General features: G+C 43.5%; 1 protein-coding gene across 1 annotated transcript in view; it reads right to left on the bottom strand.

Moving 5' to 3' along the window:
• Nucleotides 1-16,852, bottom strand: part of LOC136882411 (STAM-binding protein-like A) — a 46,414-nt gene extending 29,562 nt beyond the window's left edge. Inside the window, exons 1-4 of the mRNA XM_067155046.2 lie at nucleotides 16,490-16,852; nucleotides 16,234-16,332; nucleotides 6,055-6,223; nucleotides 518-747 (exon numbers count right to left, since the gene is read on the bottom strand). Of these exons, the coding sequence (XP_067011147.1) occupies nucleotides 518-747; nucleotides 6,055-6,223; nucleotides 16,234-16,332; nucleotides 16,490-16,683 (692 nt within the window). The 5' untranslated portion in view covers nucleotides 16,684-16,852. The remainder of the gene's footprint in view (nucleotides 1-517; nucleotides 748-6,054; nucleotides 6,224-16,233; nucleotides 16,333-16,489) is intronic.
• Between the last annotated feature and the right edge of the window lie 228 nt (nucleotides 16,853-17,080).

Here is a 17,080-nt window from a genome sequence, read left to right as displayed (position 1 = left end):
CTCCTGTATCATATATCTTACACACTGAATGGAATAGCTTCATCATCACAGTTTCTTTTAGCAGTCCATATTTCTGAGGATATACCAACATTTCCTGGAGCCTTATTTCTGTTTAGGTATCTCAAAGCTCTGTCGAGTTCTGATCTTGAAACTGGGTCTCCCATTTCATCAGCATCAACAGCCTCCTCTTTTTCCAGCACAACTCCAGGACTTGCTAACGTCACATCACTACCTTTTCTTGCCTGCAGCAAATCAGTGTTATCAAAAGCTGCAAACCATTATGGTTAAAATAATAAACATTTGGTCTTTACCCAACAAAATTAATTTAAAACTTGGCCTTAGATCGCTCAACTCTCTACCATCTAGTAAAGTGAATCAGAATGTCGAAATTGATGCACAGGCAGCGTAGATGGCCTGCACCTGGTAGCTGACCTCTACTATCTCTACGCCCTAACAAAAGATAATAGCAATGTGCAGTTTCCTCTAACATCGTCTTTTATTGCAGGAGAGTACTTACCCTGGTATGTCGAGCGAGTCAGGCTTCGCCTTCGGCACAGACTTCCTGGGCTCGATGTCTGGGTACACGACGCTGTCCGCAACGAGGGGAGGGACGACCACCACCGAGGTGGAGATCTTCTTTACACCATTGGGCTGCGCAGGAGTCAAAGACGGCTTCTGCGGAGGAGGAATGACAACTTTGGCCTTCTCTTCCTCCTTCTGACGCTTCTCCTTGAGCGCTTTACGTTTCTAGAGAACAGCAGGAAGACCCTTATGAGGCTCTACACAATCCCATGATCTTTGTACAAATGTTTACCAACTGAGTTCCTTTCCTTCTTCGGGTGGCAGTGCCTCTTATTATTGCAGACTGTGAGGAGAAACTTACAGCTGAATGGACTGCAGAACTCGGGGAGGAAGGGAGACAAGCAAGATGACAACAGAGCAGCAGACTGTCTGCAAGGGAGAGGTACTGGATGTGGATGGAAAGGCTGATTAAGTAATTTACAACAGAATTAAGAAGGCTAATAGAGTCCATTACCAGCTTAGGACCGCTTCACACTAGGTGACTGGAATCGGTGACCAGCCGCCCGTGCTTGTGGAAGATTGTTTTAAATGGAGCCCTTCACACTCCTGGGCTACTCAGCAGCTGAGCTACAGAAAGAAGCCCGGCGACTGACCTGGCAGTAGCTCACTCACGCTACCAGTTGCGGAGGCAGATTCGCAACCCCGGCTGGCGACAGCTGGTGAACCATTGTTTTGTATTGGAGTCTTCACACTAGGCGACTGTGTAGCCCAGCTACTCGTCCTCTTTGTATTCTATTCAAAACACCCTTCAGTGTTACTGTGCATTTCAAGTTCCTTCCCATTACATATTCCGTTTCAGAACATTATAGTACTAGGTAAAGAAATACATTACATTCAGTAATTATACAAACTGAGGAGCGTCCATCTGGAGCTTTGAAATGTGACGAGTAGGCTATAGTAATGAAGTTGAGAAGAAGTAATAACATAGTTTTTCAGCGACTTTGAAGAAAGAACATCCCGGGAAAGAATCGAAATTTGTAATTAAAGTATTACAAATTTAAGCAAAATCACTTTTATTAAATTTTCAATATAATTGAGATTTTGCTGCTGTCCAACTCGTTTGCCTGTATGCTCAGCACAGCATCCTTTGGTGCAGAGGGTCCTGGGTTCTATTCCTGAACCAGTCTTTGTCTCCTTTCTTTTTTTTTACAATTTGCTTTAGGTAGCACCAACACAGATATGTCTTATGGCAAACAGGGTGTAAGAAAGGGATAAGACCGGGAAGGAAGCGCCTGCCCTTGTCCTTAATTAAGTACAACCCCAGCATTTGCCGGGTGTAAAAATGGAAAACCATCTTCAGGACTGCCGACAGTGGAGTTCAAACTCACTATCTCCCGAACGCAAGATGACAGCTACATGGGCCAAACCACGCAGCCATTTCCTTGGTCAGAGATTTTAATCTTGTATGGTTAATGCCAATGCCTCAGGAACTGGGTGTTTTTGTTTGTCTATACACACCACACTACCAACCATAACAGATACACGCAATAGTGTATACATCGCTCCGTAAAATCGGGTCAGATCCACATAAGGTGCCGACCTCAACTGATTGGGAAAAGGCCCGTCAGAATTAGAAAATAGACGAGATTTTACCAACACAAGGGTAGGCAGGCAATTTTTTATTATTAAGTTGTGGAGAGAACAATATTCAAGGCACCTTGTTGCAAGCGTTTTTGATTTTACTTTTAAAATGAGGGTTGAAGGGAATCGGCCAATAATTTTTAAAATGCAGCTGTGTGTACGAACAACTCTACAGTACCATCTTCTCAGTAGTCTATGGAGAAAAATGAAGTACCGGTAACAAAAAAACTTGGTACCATCATCACGTAAATCTTTGGATATTTTACAGAAAAGTCTTTTTGCGAAACGATCTTTCAACATATGACGTGAATGAAACCTACGAAGCATTCCTTCTTTCTTTCTGACAATAATAAGAGCAGCAAGAGACAATGCTCTGCCTGAGGACTCTTCATGAAAACTGGCCCTATGCCGGCGAAGGGAGCTAAGTAGCGCGGCTGGCGACACAGAATTTAACTGAACTACTCTGTAGCCGATTCCTGTCACCTAGTGTGAAGCGGCCCTTAGTGACATCATTCTAGGAAAGAAACAAATGAAAAAAATATCAGATATTAAAAACTACTCTACATTTGCCCCATGAAAGCTGGCCAATGCAGCAGAATGAAATACTCTGAATAACTGTTATTAATTATTTAAACATCTGCCTTGTCAACACAATTCAAAGCCTAGTGTATGTATTTTCTAATACATCAAATACATAAATATATATAAGTACATGTTTCGAGAATTCATTAATATTCTCTTCCTCAGATTACAGATTAAAATCGCATGAATGTATTAGACCTTATTTAAAAATTATGCGCTAACATAAAACTGGTTAAAAACAATACAATAAAACATATTTTAAATTCAAACATGAGTAACATTCAAGTTAGCTCCAATCTTGTCCTGTAAATATCGTGTGAGAGTTACACAAATCCTGTTCATGGACCCCACAAATGCATATTTATTAAGTCATTTTTGTCATTTTTCTAAGTATTTCATTTTTAGATCATTTTCTCGCTTTACACGTCATTATTTATGGAATTTATTAGATTATCGACTCGTCTGCCCCGTGCGAGGTTCGGTCAGTGATACGGTTTTTGTCGGCAAGAAAGCTGTCTGCTACAGACACTCACCGACAGATTTGCGAAATGTATGGTGCTAATGCTATCAGTGAAAGCAAAGTGCGTAAGTGCGTACGAGACTTCAAAGATGGCCGTGGCAATGTCCATGATGAGGCCCGCTCCAGTCGCCTATCACTGATCACAGACGATTTGGTGGCTTCAGTTGAAGCAAAGATTCACGAGGACAGGCGCTTCACAATAACAGCTCTCTCTCAAACGCCTTTCATGACGTGTCTAGGTCAGTGCTTTAAAAAATTGTTTCTGAAAACCTAATCTTTGGGAAACTGTGCTCCCGTTGGGTCCCTAAACTCCTAACGGAGGACCACAAAAACCAAAAGATTTGAGTGTTCGATGACGTTTTTGACTGAAGAAGGTGACAAAACATTGAGTCAGATCATAATGGGAGACGAAACATGGGTTTTGGCAACAGAGCATGGAATGGAGACACACACATTCACCTGTAAAGGTGAAGGCCAAACAGACTCTGTCCCAGTGCATGACCAACTCTTGGTTATCAGAGCAGGCAGCAAGTTTCTATACTTAGCTGTAAGGTATGATAAGTGTTTAAACAAACTTGGTGGCTATGTCAAAAAACAGAGTAAAGTATGTAGAATCTGCAAATAAATGTGGTGTTTGAAAATCGTCTTTTGTTGTGCAGTTATTTTCAAACGGTCCTTACTTATAAAGCACGCCTCGTATATGAGAGAACAGTCATGCTATGAAGGGAAGTCTACAAAGCTTGTAAGTCACACCTGATAGGTGTGTGTGTGTGTGCATGCGTGCGTGCGTGCGCGCGCAGTGTGTCTAGATGATATCACACTGAAATCAGGAAAACAAGTTTTAAGTTTACTGCTGTTCTTTGAATCCCATTGAAAGTGAGTGGAGTTCATTCCCAGTTTATTTGAGACTAGCAGTTACCAGTTTTGTAATTTGATAAAAGTAATCATTCCTTGGTATTATACTAAGACATTATCTGAAAATCCCTAAAGTATAAAAACTCACCGAAAAAATGAGTTTCATTTAACCCAGAAACTCTTTGTGAACCCTGTTTGTGGTATTGCCTTTTGAGGCTAAGATGACCATGCAACATAGACCTGTACATGTGAGAACGTCTCCTCTCAAATAAAAATAAAAAAATTCTTTCTTTTTGAAGGAGATTCCAAATACCTATCTCCACATCTGTAACATCTTCAGGTTTTGAGATATAAGTATCGCCATAAAAAGAATTCAACACCTTCACCAACCCTTCCTCCACAGGATGGACGACTGAGTGGCGTGGTCTCTGCTACGGAGAGCCTGAGTTGCGGGAGCACAATGTCTGGCTGTATGCCTCACCACAGATGGCGAGATCGACGCTCAGGACCCTAGAAGGGGCAAAAACCCTATGATTGATTGAAATATGGATGCTTATAAAGAACCAATTTCAAAAACTTTGACATCAAGGGAAGCCATGGAAGCTCTAGTAGAACAGATCCGGGAGCAAGCCCAAGATGAAAAAATGGAGACAGAAGTCCAAATTCGACAGGCTGTCACCGACTCAAAACAAGAAATGGCAACAGAAGCTCTAGTAGAGCAGACTGCTACCACACGCAAACCAGGAACGTCTGAAGAGACAGAACTGAAGATTTCTGCATCGAAAATCAACAGATTTCATATCGACAGACCACCTCACAACAGTGCACATTAAAGGGAAAGGAAGAGAGCGAGGAAGGTAGCCAAAACAACGGCTGGAACTTGGATGGAGAAGAAGCCAAGGAACAAGGTTCGGGGAGAGGCTATCCCTCCGACAACGCCCAAAAGGTCAAGGTCGGGGCATAGTATGCCATCAAGTTCAGCTACAAAACCGCCTGCCAAGAAACAGAAAGAAGAGATAGTGATGTCCTTTTCAGAAAGATTAACTTCAATCAAGGTAGCAATAATACCTAAAACCTTTCCAGACGGGAAACTGAAGGAGGAATACGTGAAGGAACTTTCATCTGCTCTGATAGCGCAAATGAAATGATATCACTGATGAAGGGAATGGATGATTTCACGACAGGTCACAGGAAGAACCTTTAGACTACACATACGGTCAAAAACAGCAGCCGCAATAAAAACTATAAACGACATTGGACATATACCAACATTGACCTATGGTATTGAAGCGTGCACCGTCACACAAAGAAATTCATCAAGACTGGGAGAATCAGAGATGAAATTTCTTAGATCCACCATGCATAAGACCAAGATGGACAAGTTAAGAAATGAGGAGGTGAGGAAAGAAGCCGGAATAGACATCCCTATTAGACCAAATCGGCACATCCAGACTACGGTGGTACGGGCATGCGATGAGGATGGAGCCTACAAGAACAGCCAGATTAAATTTGGAAAGACAGGTGGAGGGAAAAAGACCTGCAGGAAGACCTAAAACCTGATGGATGGACTTGATCAAGGTTGATCTAGTTACCATAGGATGGACAGTGGATGATGTTCTCCCTGACAAGTTGTAAATGGACAGGAAGACGTGGAAGAGGCTCATTAACAGTACTCGGGAAACTGAACTGTACAATGATGAGGATGTAGGTCTCCCCATCGACATGACGTTAGATGTGATACACCATCTTATACTTCTCACTCAGCCCGTCAGTTTATTAACTCTTATTTCAAATAGCAATTCTATGTAGCATCCTGGATCCTTCCACTTGCCAGGCAGATGAAAATAGCATTTACACATATCCTAAGTGAAGTTGGCTACTTCAGTAACAAGGTTGTACATTTATCGTTAATTTGCATGAATATTCTAGCTCACCTCATTTTCACGGTAGATGTCGTAATCCTTCTTGTACTGCTCGAGGAGTTGGCCCTTGAGTGCCTCTGCCTTGGGCAGCACCTCCCTCAACTTCTGAGCGTTGATAGCCCGGTCACTGACTGACACCGTTGAGAACTGCGGGTGATGTCGGATCTTCTCTATGAACAAACTGAACACCAGTTTCAATGAAAATGTATTCACTTCCATGACAGGTTATTGAAAACGACTTAGAATTATTAACAGAGGCATGCTTGCTTCCGCAGCAAAAGGTCAGCACTATTAACTGCCATCCTCAGAAGCCTGGGTTCAATTCCAAGTATTACCAGAAATTTAAGAATAGCAAGAGGGCTGGTGGGTACTTGTTTTACAATTTTCTTTACGTTACACCGACATAGATAGGTCTTATGGCAATGATGGGATAAGAAAGGACTAGGATTGGCAAGGAAGCAGCCATGCCCTTAATTAAGGTTCAGCTCCTGCATTTGCCTGGTGTGCAAATGGGAAAAACCCGGAAAACCATCTTCAGGGCTGCCGACAGTAGGGATCGAACCCACTCTCTCCTGAATGCAAGCTGACAGCTAAGTGAACCAAACCATGCAGCAACTTGCTCGGTTGTCAAAGAAATAAACTGATTATAATAATCCTTAAAGTGGTTCTTACACATCCGGGAAAAAAAAAAATGATCCTGGGTCTAAGGGCTGACCTTCGGGAGAAAGAGTCTGAAATGGATTGGGAACCTTAAAAAGCTTTCAATCCCAGAATGTCCAGCCCGCAGTTCTTCATTTTCCATGTCACTTGTTTCAGTTTGCTCTGCTCCCTCAAGGTTCTCACATTCCAGAAACCAATTTTCGTTATCCTTTTCATGCCAAAGGTCGTCATCAGGTTATCTGTCCGGTTTTATAATTTTACTTCGGTTTCTATAATCAGATTATTTAAGAAGAGCGAGTGATTAACCAACTGCTTCTGAGTGCCTTGATGGGGCTGCCATCTTAAGCCTGAGGCACCAGACTGATTTTCTGTCGGGGTTTCTTCCCTTAGCCTTTGAAGTTCCCACTTCTACTGCAAGACAGCAGTTCCTGTTTTATTCACCCAGAATAGGAGGGTTGCCCCTTCTGCCAGTTCCACCGTTGCGAAGTCTCTCTTCTCCGCCTTCACTGCCGTTGAGGTCATCACCGTAACCCTGGCAAGGGACCCTTACGTGGGACTACCAGCCGGGTCAGCTGGACCAAGGTTTCTTAAAGAAGTGTTACTCCTCTATCGCTCCCCCTTTCGTCCTGACTTGTGTCAGGCAGAACGTGGCTTCCCAAACATTAGGCCCAGGTTGGTGGGGTTAGTGACAAGACCATTGGTCTTTACTGGTTAGGTCTGGCTAGCGACAAGACCACTGTTCTGTACTGGTTACCTCCAACTAGTGACAAGGCCACTGGTCTGTACCGGTTACCTCCAGCTAGTGACAAGGCCAGTGGTCTGTACTGGTTACCTCCAGCTAGTGACAAAGCCACTGGTCTGTACTGGTTACCTCCAGCTAGTGACAAAGCCACTGGTCTGTACTGGTTACCTCCAGCTAGTGACAAGGCCACTGGTCTGTACTGGTTACCTCCAGCTAGTGACAAGGCCACCGGTCTGTACTAGTTACCTCCAGCTAGTGACAAGGCCACTGGTCTGTAGTTAGGTACAGCTAGTGACAAGGCCACTGGTCTGTAGTTAGGTACAGCTAGTGACAAGGTCACTGGTCTGTACTGGTTACCTCCAGCTAGTGACAAGGCCACTGGTCTGTACTGGTTACCTCCAGCTAGTGACAAGGCCACTGGTCTGTAGTTAGGTACAGCTAGTGACAAGGCCACCAGTCTGTACTGGTTACCTCCAGCTAGTGACAAGGCCACTGGTCTGTAGTAGTTACCTCCAGCTAGTGACAAGGCCACTGGTCTGTAGTTAGGTACAGCTAGTGACAAGGCCACCGGTCTGTACTAGTTACCTCCAGCTAGTGGCAAGGCCACCGGTCTGTACTAGTTACCTCCAGCTAGTGACAAGGCCACTGGTCTGTAGTTAGGTACAGCTAGTGACAAGGCCACTGGTCTGTAGTTAGGTACAGCTAGTGACAAGGCCACTGGTCTGTAGTTAGGTACAGCTAGTGACAAGGCCACTGGTCTGTACTGGTTACCTCCAGCTAGTGACAAGGCCACTGGTCTGTAGTTAGGTACAGCTAGTGACAAGGCCACTGGTCTGTACTAGTTACCTCCAGCTAGTGACAAGGCCACTGGTCTGTAGTTAGATACAGCTAGTGACAAGGCCACCGGCCTGTACTAGTTACCTCCAGCTAGTGAGAAGGCCACTGGTCTGTAGTTAGGTACAGCTAGTGACAAGGCCACTGGTCTGTAGTTAGGTACAGCTAGTGACAAGGCCACCGGTCTGTACTAGTTACCTCCAGCTAGTGACAAGGCCACCGGTCTGTACTAGTTACCTCCAGCTAGTGACAAGGCCACTGGTCTGTAGTTAGGTACAGCTAGTGACAAGGCCACTGGTCTGTAGTTAGGTACAGCTAGTGACAAGGCCACTGGTCTGTACTGGTTACCTCCAGCTAGTGACAAGGCCACTGGTCTGTACTGGTTACTTCTAGCTAGTGACAAGGACACTGGTCTGTACTGGTTACCTCCAGCTAGTGACAAGGCCACTGGTCTGTACTGGTTACCTCCAGCTAGTGACAAGGCCACTGGTCTGTACTAGTTACCTCCAGCTAGTGACAAGGCCACTGGTCTGTAGTTAGGTACAGCTAGTGACAAGGCCACCGGTCTGTACTAGTTACCTCCAGCTAGTGACAAGGCCACTGGTCTGTAGTTAGGTACAGCTAGTGACAAGGCCACCGGTCTGTACTAGTTACCTCCAGCTAGTGACAAGGCCACTGGTCTGTAGTTAGGTACAGCTAGTGACAAGGCCACTGGTCTGTAGTTAGGTACAGCTAGTGACAAGGCCACTGGTCTGTACTGGTTACCTCCAGCTAGTGACAAGGTCACTGGTCTGTACTAGTTACCTCCGGCTAGTGACAAGGCCACTGGTCTGTACTGGTTACCTCCAGCTAGTGACAACGCCACTGGTCTGTACTGGTTACCTCCAGCTAGTGACAAGGCCACTGGTCTGTAGTTAGGTACAGTTAGTGACAAGGCCACTGGTCTGTAGTTAGGTACAGCTAGTGACAAGGCCACCGGTCTGTACTAGTTACCTCCAGCTAGTGACAAGGCCACTGGTCTGTAGTTAGGTACAGCTAGTGACAAGGCCACTGGTCTGTAGTTAGGTACAGCTAGTGACAAGGCCACTGGTCTGTACTGGTTACCTCCAGCTAGTGACAAGGTCACTGGTCTGTACTAGTTACCTCCGGCTAGTGACAAGGCCACTGGTCTGTACTGGTTACCTCCAGCTAGTGACAACGCCACTGGTCTGTACTGGTTACCTCCAGCTAGTGACAAGGCCACTGGTCTGTAGTTAGGTACAGTTAGTGACAAGGCCACTGGTCTGTAGTTAGGTACAGCTAGTGACAAGGCCACTGGTCTGTACTAGTTACCTCCAGCTAGTGACAAGGTCACTGGTTTGTACTAGTTACCTCCGGCTAGTGACAAGGCCACTGGTCTGTACTGGTTACCTCCAGCTAGTGACAAGGCCACTGGTCTGTAGTTAGGTACAGCTAGTGACAAGGCCATAGTCTGTACCGGTAAGCTCCAGCTAGTGACAAGGCCACTGGTCTGTACTGGTTACCTCCAGCTAGTGACAAGGCCACTGGTCTGTAGTTAGGTACAGCTAGTGACAAGGCCACTGGTCTGTACTGGTTACCTCCAGCTAGTGACAAGGCCACTGGTCTGTACTGGTTACCTCCAGCTAGTGACAAGGCCACTGGTCTGTACTGGTTACCTCCAGCTAGTGACAAGGCCATAGTCTGTACCGGTAAGCTCCAGCTAGTGACAAGGCCACTGGTATGTACTGGTTACCTCCAACTCGTGACGAGACCATTGGTCCGTAGTTAGGTAGAGCTTCTGACAAGGCCACTGATCTGTATTGGTCCAGCTAGCGACAAGACGACTGTATTGGTTAGGTCCAGCTAGTGACGAGACCACTGGATAATTACATCGCAGATACTGCAACCACACCTGGCACACATCAAGACAAGCCACTTTCAAATTCCATGGTTCTTTATTTTCACGGAGTCTGGTAGCAGTCGGCCACACACAACGCGAGGTCTGTCGGGGACAATAGGGACTGCACTGCAGCAAACAGTAACACAGGAAGTGGTCCCATCTCAGAGACACATAGAGTGTCAGTTTTAATTTAATTGAAGCATTCTGTGCTAGTAAAGTTTACACTTTAAAAGGGCAACATTCATTTGAATAGGGTCGTCTAAACAGATGGAGCAAATTTTAAGAGATCCCATTTTCTCTAGAAAAACTTGTGAAGATTTTGGAAATAAAAACAGCATCAAATTAGGAAAATCCCCGTGTATAATGCTAGCTGCGGTGTACTTCCATTTCCGTTATTCTGGCCGAAGAGTGCTGCAAGTTCGATAACGAGCGCCTTGTTACCGGCGGAGCAGACTCCCCTTGTACTTCGTTCAGAAAGGTCGAAATGCACCACTTCCAGTGAATGGCAGTGCCACCTCTCAATGTGCATTTTTTAAGTCATCGGGATATCAGTCAGATGTTGACAGCATTAAATACATCTGACATCACAAATTGTTTTGATGAGTTTGCAACAACCGCTGAGTAAAGGGAACATTTCTTCGGTTTCCTGCTTAGATTTGCAGCCTGCAACATGATGTGGGGCAGTTTACATATGTGATTATTTATAATTTGCTTCTGAATTAACCAGAGATTAGAAAAGCAGATCTTGGATTGCAAGACTTTCCCAGGTGCAGACATGGACTCTGACCATAATTTGTTGGTCTTGAAATGCAATCTGAAGTTGAAGAAATTGAAAAAAGGAAAGAATGCAAGGTGATGGAATCTAGACAAGTTAAAAGGACAGGGATTGTTTCAAGGGACATGTTACAGGCGGACTAAATGAAAAGGTTAAAGGAAACACAATAGATGAAGAGTGAACAGTCATGAAGAATGAGATCAACAGGGCTGCTGAAGAACGGTTAGGAATAAAGGAAAGATCAAGTAAGAATCAATGAATAACTCAGGAGATACTAGACTTGACTGACGAACAGCAAAAGTACAAGAATGCAAAAGATGAGCAGGGCAGAAAAGAATTCAGGTGATTAAAGAATGAAGTAGGCAGAAAGTGCAGGACAGGTAAGGAAAAATGGCTGAAAAGACAAGTGCAAGGATGTTGAAGGTTGAATGGTCATAGGTAAAGTAGATGCTGTACATAGGAGAATAAAGGAAACCATTACAGAAAGGAAAACTTGGTGTATGAATATTAAGAGCTTGGATGGAAAACCACTTCTAAGGAAATAAGGCAGAAAGATGGCAGGAACATATCCAACACTTGTATTATGGGAAAGAGGTTCTGGAACAAGACGAGGCTGTTGATGCTAATGAAATGGAGGATCCAATTTTGAGGTCGGAATTCAGCAGAGCTTTGAGGAACCTAAATAGGAAGAAGGCACCTGGAATTGATGACATACCATCAGAATTACCGACTGCCTTAGGAGAAACCAGCATGGCGAGTGTATTCAATTTAGTTCCGTCCAATTTTAAACAGAATGTTGTCATACGTATTCCCAAGAATGCAAGTGCTGACAAGTGTGAAAAGTACCACACCATTAGTTAAGAGGAATTTGGAAAGGAAATCACAATCCAAGGAGAAGAAATTGAAACTCTGAGATTTGCCGGTAAAGATGAAAATTTAAAAATCCAAAACAAAAGTAATGGTGTGGAGTCCAACAAATTCAGATAATAAAGGAAATATTAGATTAAGAAATTACGACTTCAAGCAAAGCCGGGCACAATTTGGCTCAATGAGCAGCGCCCCAGCTCAGGTGGTAAAGGCGCCAAGTACAGCCTAGCAGCTGCTTGCACGGCTCTCAATTATAACTAGTAAAGGGGCACATATCTAAACAGATTTAAACTGTTAACAGTTTTATAGTGTCTAATGTCTCGTTCTATTCTGTGGATTAGATTATAGTGCGGACAAAATAAGTTATTTTGTACACAAACGCCTTGTTCTAGGTACGAGGGCCATTCAAAAAGAAATGAGCCACAGACTATAAAATGAAAACCGCTTAAAGGATCGCAATACAATTGCCTGCGGAACAAGTTGTGGTCCCTATAAGAGCGCTGAGGTCCTAAACTCGTTGCTGGAAGGACATGGGTGTACACCACGTGACGACAGAGCGAGCACGCACACGTGTTGATTACCCACAGCACCCAGTCATGCTGAAAACAGTGAAATGGGGGCTTCAAAAGAAGAGCAAAGAGGTGTAGAGCGTTTCCTCACAGCAGGAATGAGGGGAACAAAAATTCAGCGAAGAGTGGCACAAATGTACAGACAGCACTGAATGTCCGTTGCAAGGGTCAAGGCATGGCACAAGCGTTTCAGGGATGGATGCATGTCGTTGGCCGATGATGCACGGTCAGGAATGCCACACCACATTACCGATGCCATTGTCCAGCAGGTGGATGCTCTCATTATGTAAGACGGGTGAGTTACGGTAGCAGCCACTACTGCAGAGGTTGAAGTGAGCGTAGGAAGTGTTCACGCCATCATTAAAGACAGACTGAAATTTCGCTAAAAGTGCGTACAATAGGTGCCTCACAGTATTCAACTAGCACAAGAAACATGTCGAATGGACCTCTCTCTCGTGAACATCTGTTCCTGTCACGAGTGGTTGCTGGAGACAAGACGTGGTGTCATCACTTCAAACCCGAGTCAAAACAAAGTCTCCAGTGGAAGCATGCAGGGTCGTCGCCACGCAAAAAATCCAAGGTGAGCTAAAGAAGGCTCCGAGAGGCAAACGATTTACCTCAGACAGCGACGTCAAGCAGTACTTTCGGAACTGGTCCACAACGCAGCCCCAGGAATTTTACGAGACAGGCATTCACCACCTTGTGTCGCAGTGGGACAAGTGCCTCAACAGCGAAATAACAATAAAGGCTTTCATTTTATAGCCTCCGGCCAGTTTTCTTTTGAATGCCGCTTATAAATATGTTTAAATGAATTATATTAATTTCATTAAGTTTATGCATAGGAAACAAAATTAATTATTTTGACATATGGTAAACTAAATACTCCTTGGACTACTACCTGTACCCATACAAATAGTGTAGGCCAACATAAAAGCTTGTTTAGGAATACAGCATAAATAATGAACAACAAACGAACATAATATACTCAGCCAGGTGCAATGCTGTGACTTTACTTTCGCCTTGACTTGACATTCACAACTAAGTATTTATTGGTTTTCCTTAGTCGATACAATGATTGCCTAAGGCAATTTAATGGTTAAAAGTGGTACATGTTTCGTATATTATCAACATCTTCAGCCACATAACACTGTTTAGATGAAAAATACATAAAATGACAAAGTAATGCTTTGGAGGAAGTGGCTGAAGATGCTGATAATATACGAAACATGTGCCACTTATAACCATTAAATTGCCTTAGGCAATCATTGTATCGACTAGGTGGAAAATAAATAAATACTTAGTTGTTAATCTATTGAAGTGCGATACGGACCACGAAACTAATTTTATGTAATTGACTTGACATGTCGCCATCTAGCTGATCTCGTCTCAAGCAGTAGGGCTCTCTCATTGCCCATCTAGGAAGTAGATCAATATTGTTACTTGGGTAGTAAATGAAATGGCAAGAGCAGAAATAAGGACGACATAAAATGCAGACGAGCACAAGCAAGGAAGGCCTTTCTTAAGAAAAAAAATTTGCTCACTTTGAATACTGACATACAGTAGTAACCTGAAGCATGGCTTCGTACGGAAGTGAAACATTGGTGATAACTAGCTCAGAAAGAAGAATAAAAGCTTTTTAAATGCTGTGTTACAGAAGAATGCTGAAGGTGAAATGGGTAGATTGAATCATGAACACAGGGAATCGAACTGGTGAGAGGAGATCGATTTGCCTAAATTTGACCAGAAGGAAAGACAGAATAACAGGGCACATCTTAAAACACCTAGGAATTGTTCAGTTGTTTTTGAGGGAAGTGTACATGATAAGAACAGTAGAGGTAGACCAAGATATGAATATGACAATCAGATTAGAGATATGTAGGATGCAGTATTTAGCCTACATAAAATTGTAAAGATTAATAAAGAATAGGTTGGCATGGAGAGCTGGATCAAACCAGTCGACAGACTGATAACCCTAACAAAATTACAAATCTCAACTGCAACTCTTCATAGCCAGAAATGTTGTTTGGAATGATAGCAGTTACTTGCTCTTTCGTAATATACACCTTTCCCTTCTTTGATGCAAGAAACAAAATGTCATCTACATCACTTTCAGAATAAATTTCTGAACTTTTTTTTTTTTTCTGACGTCACGTCGCACCGAGACAGATAGGTCTTATGGCGACGATGGAACAGGAAAGGGCTAGGAATGGGAACGAAGAACGAAGCGGCCGTGGCCTTAATTAAGGTACAGCCCCAGCATTTGCCTAGTGTGAAAATGGGGAAACCACGGAAAACCATCTTCAGAGCTGCCGACAGTGGGGTTCGAACCCACTATCTCCCGAATACTGGATACTGGCCGCACTTAAGCGACTCCAGCTATCGAGCTCGGTAAATTTCTGACTCTTGTCAGAAAATTAATAACTTCTGCATGGATATGTGCTCCATTTATAATAATAAGGGAGCTGTATTTTGTCTGTTATTAAAAATATCCATATCTCGCTTGACATCAAATGCAATACATAACCTCAAATTCCCTCAGCTGATCGAAATAATCATACATCAAACAGAAGCCGATGGGCTACTACTAAAATGTTTTCATTCTGTACCCTGACGGAGTACGGTGGGCCTCCAAGAGCATGAGATGTGTTGTGGTTTGAGGTCCGTAGAAGGCAAGAGGGGAGCGGCCGAGGTCTCTAAAAGAAAATGTCCCGGCTTATGCCTTAGGGAGAAGAATGGAAAACAAAGGAAAACCATTCTCAGGACAGCCAATGGTAGGACTAGTACACCACCTCCCGAATGCAGAGCTGTAAATCCACGTGGCCACCGTAAGCCAAAGTTACAGTGGTTGGTGTTCCATCAAAGACCAACTGATAAGGGCAGTCTGTTTACTTTCTGATTAATGTTTTGATTGATTTACGAACATTCGGGTGATGAAGGAGAGGGATTAAAGTAGAATACAGCAGTGGAAATTAAGTTTCAAAGGTGTTAAGTAGGTTTAACAAGAATGGTCAGAATAACAAATGAGTTTGTGAAATGGTAAACGAGGTATCCCTACAGGAAAAGACAGAAAAATCAAGGCTGCAGTGGTACAGACATGTTAAGAGAATGGGAGAAGAGAGGATACCAAGAAAGATGTTAGAATGGAATTGAAGGCTATTTTTTTGCTAGCGGCTTTACGTCGCACCGACACAGATAGGTCTTATGGCGACGATGGGATAGGAAAGGCCTAGGAGTTGGAAGGAAGCGGCCGTGGCCTTAATTAAGGTACAGCCCCAGCATTTGCCTGCTGTGAAAATGGGAAACCACGGAAAACCATCTTCAGGGCTGCCGATAGTGGGATTCGAACCTACTATCTCCCGGATGCAAGCTCACAGCCGCGCGCCTCTACGCGCACGGCCAACTCGCCCGGTGGAATTGAAGGGAAGGAGACCAAGATGGACAGATGACTGAAAGGTGTAAAGAAGAGCATCGAAGCAAGAGGAGGAAACTGGATGACAGTGACAGAAGAGAAGAGGTGGAAGGACAGAAAACGATGGAGAGGCTTATGTCCCAAGCACACCCAGCCTTTGGTTGGAAACTGCTCCAGATGATGATGATGATGATGATAATAATGATGACGACGGACGTTTCGATGAATATGCAATGTAATCTATGTAGGCTACTCCCCAATGAACATACATATCCCGAAAACGATCCTATATGTAGTATAAAAATATCAATTAGCAAAAAATTATTTTCTTAATTTTGACGTGTGAACAGTCCACTACGTAATGTAACATAAGCCAGTAAATTTATACATTATCATCTTCAACGTCACAAAACTGATCCTGTCAAAGGTACTTACGTCATAAACTTCATGTACAAAATGAACGCATTTTCCAGGCTACCTTCTTCATAATAAACATTCGCCATCCTCACCATTTCTAGACCGGATCTATAGTACCTAAAAGTGAAACATAAAATACATTACTTTACCACCTTGAGAACATATAGGCCTTATCAAAAATATTACGAGCATTACCAAGAGCTAGCTAAGTATTCCTTATAATCAAAAAATGATTTCCTAAACAAGTAAGCAAGAACACTAATACGGTGAATACCTTCTGGGGGGAATTGCATTATCAATTTCTACAGTATTTCCATACTCCGTGAGAGCTCTTAACCGTGCAGTAGGCTCAAGTATGCCATAATACTCGGCATAATACTGATCAGTTCCAACACATGACTCATTCTTGCACTGTGACTTATCAGTTTCTCCGAAATTACGTTCATGATCCTTACGTTCAGTTCCCATTTTTGAGGTTATGCACGATGAATGGACCTATTTACGGTTAATTATCCACAACTCCGAGGTTAAATAATTACCCTTTCCCGCAAACACAATATATTTAGCCAGAAAACGATCCTATACGTAGTATAAAAATATCAATTAGCAAAAAATCATTTTCTAAATTTTCATAAGTTTGACGTTTGCTTAGTCCACTGGGCAATTTAACATAAAACCAGGGAGTAAAGAATACATAGAAATGCCTTGGAGTTCTGAGAGTAAAGTCCAATGAGTGTGCACGGTATTGGTACAGAGTCCGCTGGCGGAGTTTCGAGCATAGGTAGAGTGCATCCCACTGATGTAAAAACTTGCGCTGCAGTTACGCTAAAAAAAAAAAAAAAAAAAAAAAAATCTTTGAATCTTG

The sequence above is a fragment of the Anabrus simplex genome, chromosome 10, assembly GCF_040414725.1.
Source record: "Anabrus simplex isolate iqAnaSimp1 chromosome 10, ASM4041472v1, whole genome shotgun sequence".
Classification (NCBI taxonomy): domain Eukaryota; kingdom Metazoa; phylum Arthropoda; class Insecta; order Orthoptera; family Tettigoniidae; genus Anabrus; species Anabrus simplex.
Note: the sequence above shows the minus strand (reverse complement) of the source record. Positions and strands in the feature narration are given on the sequence as shown.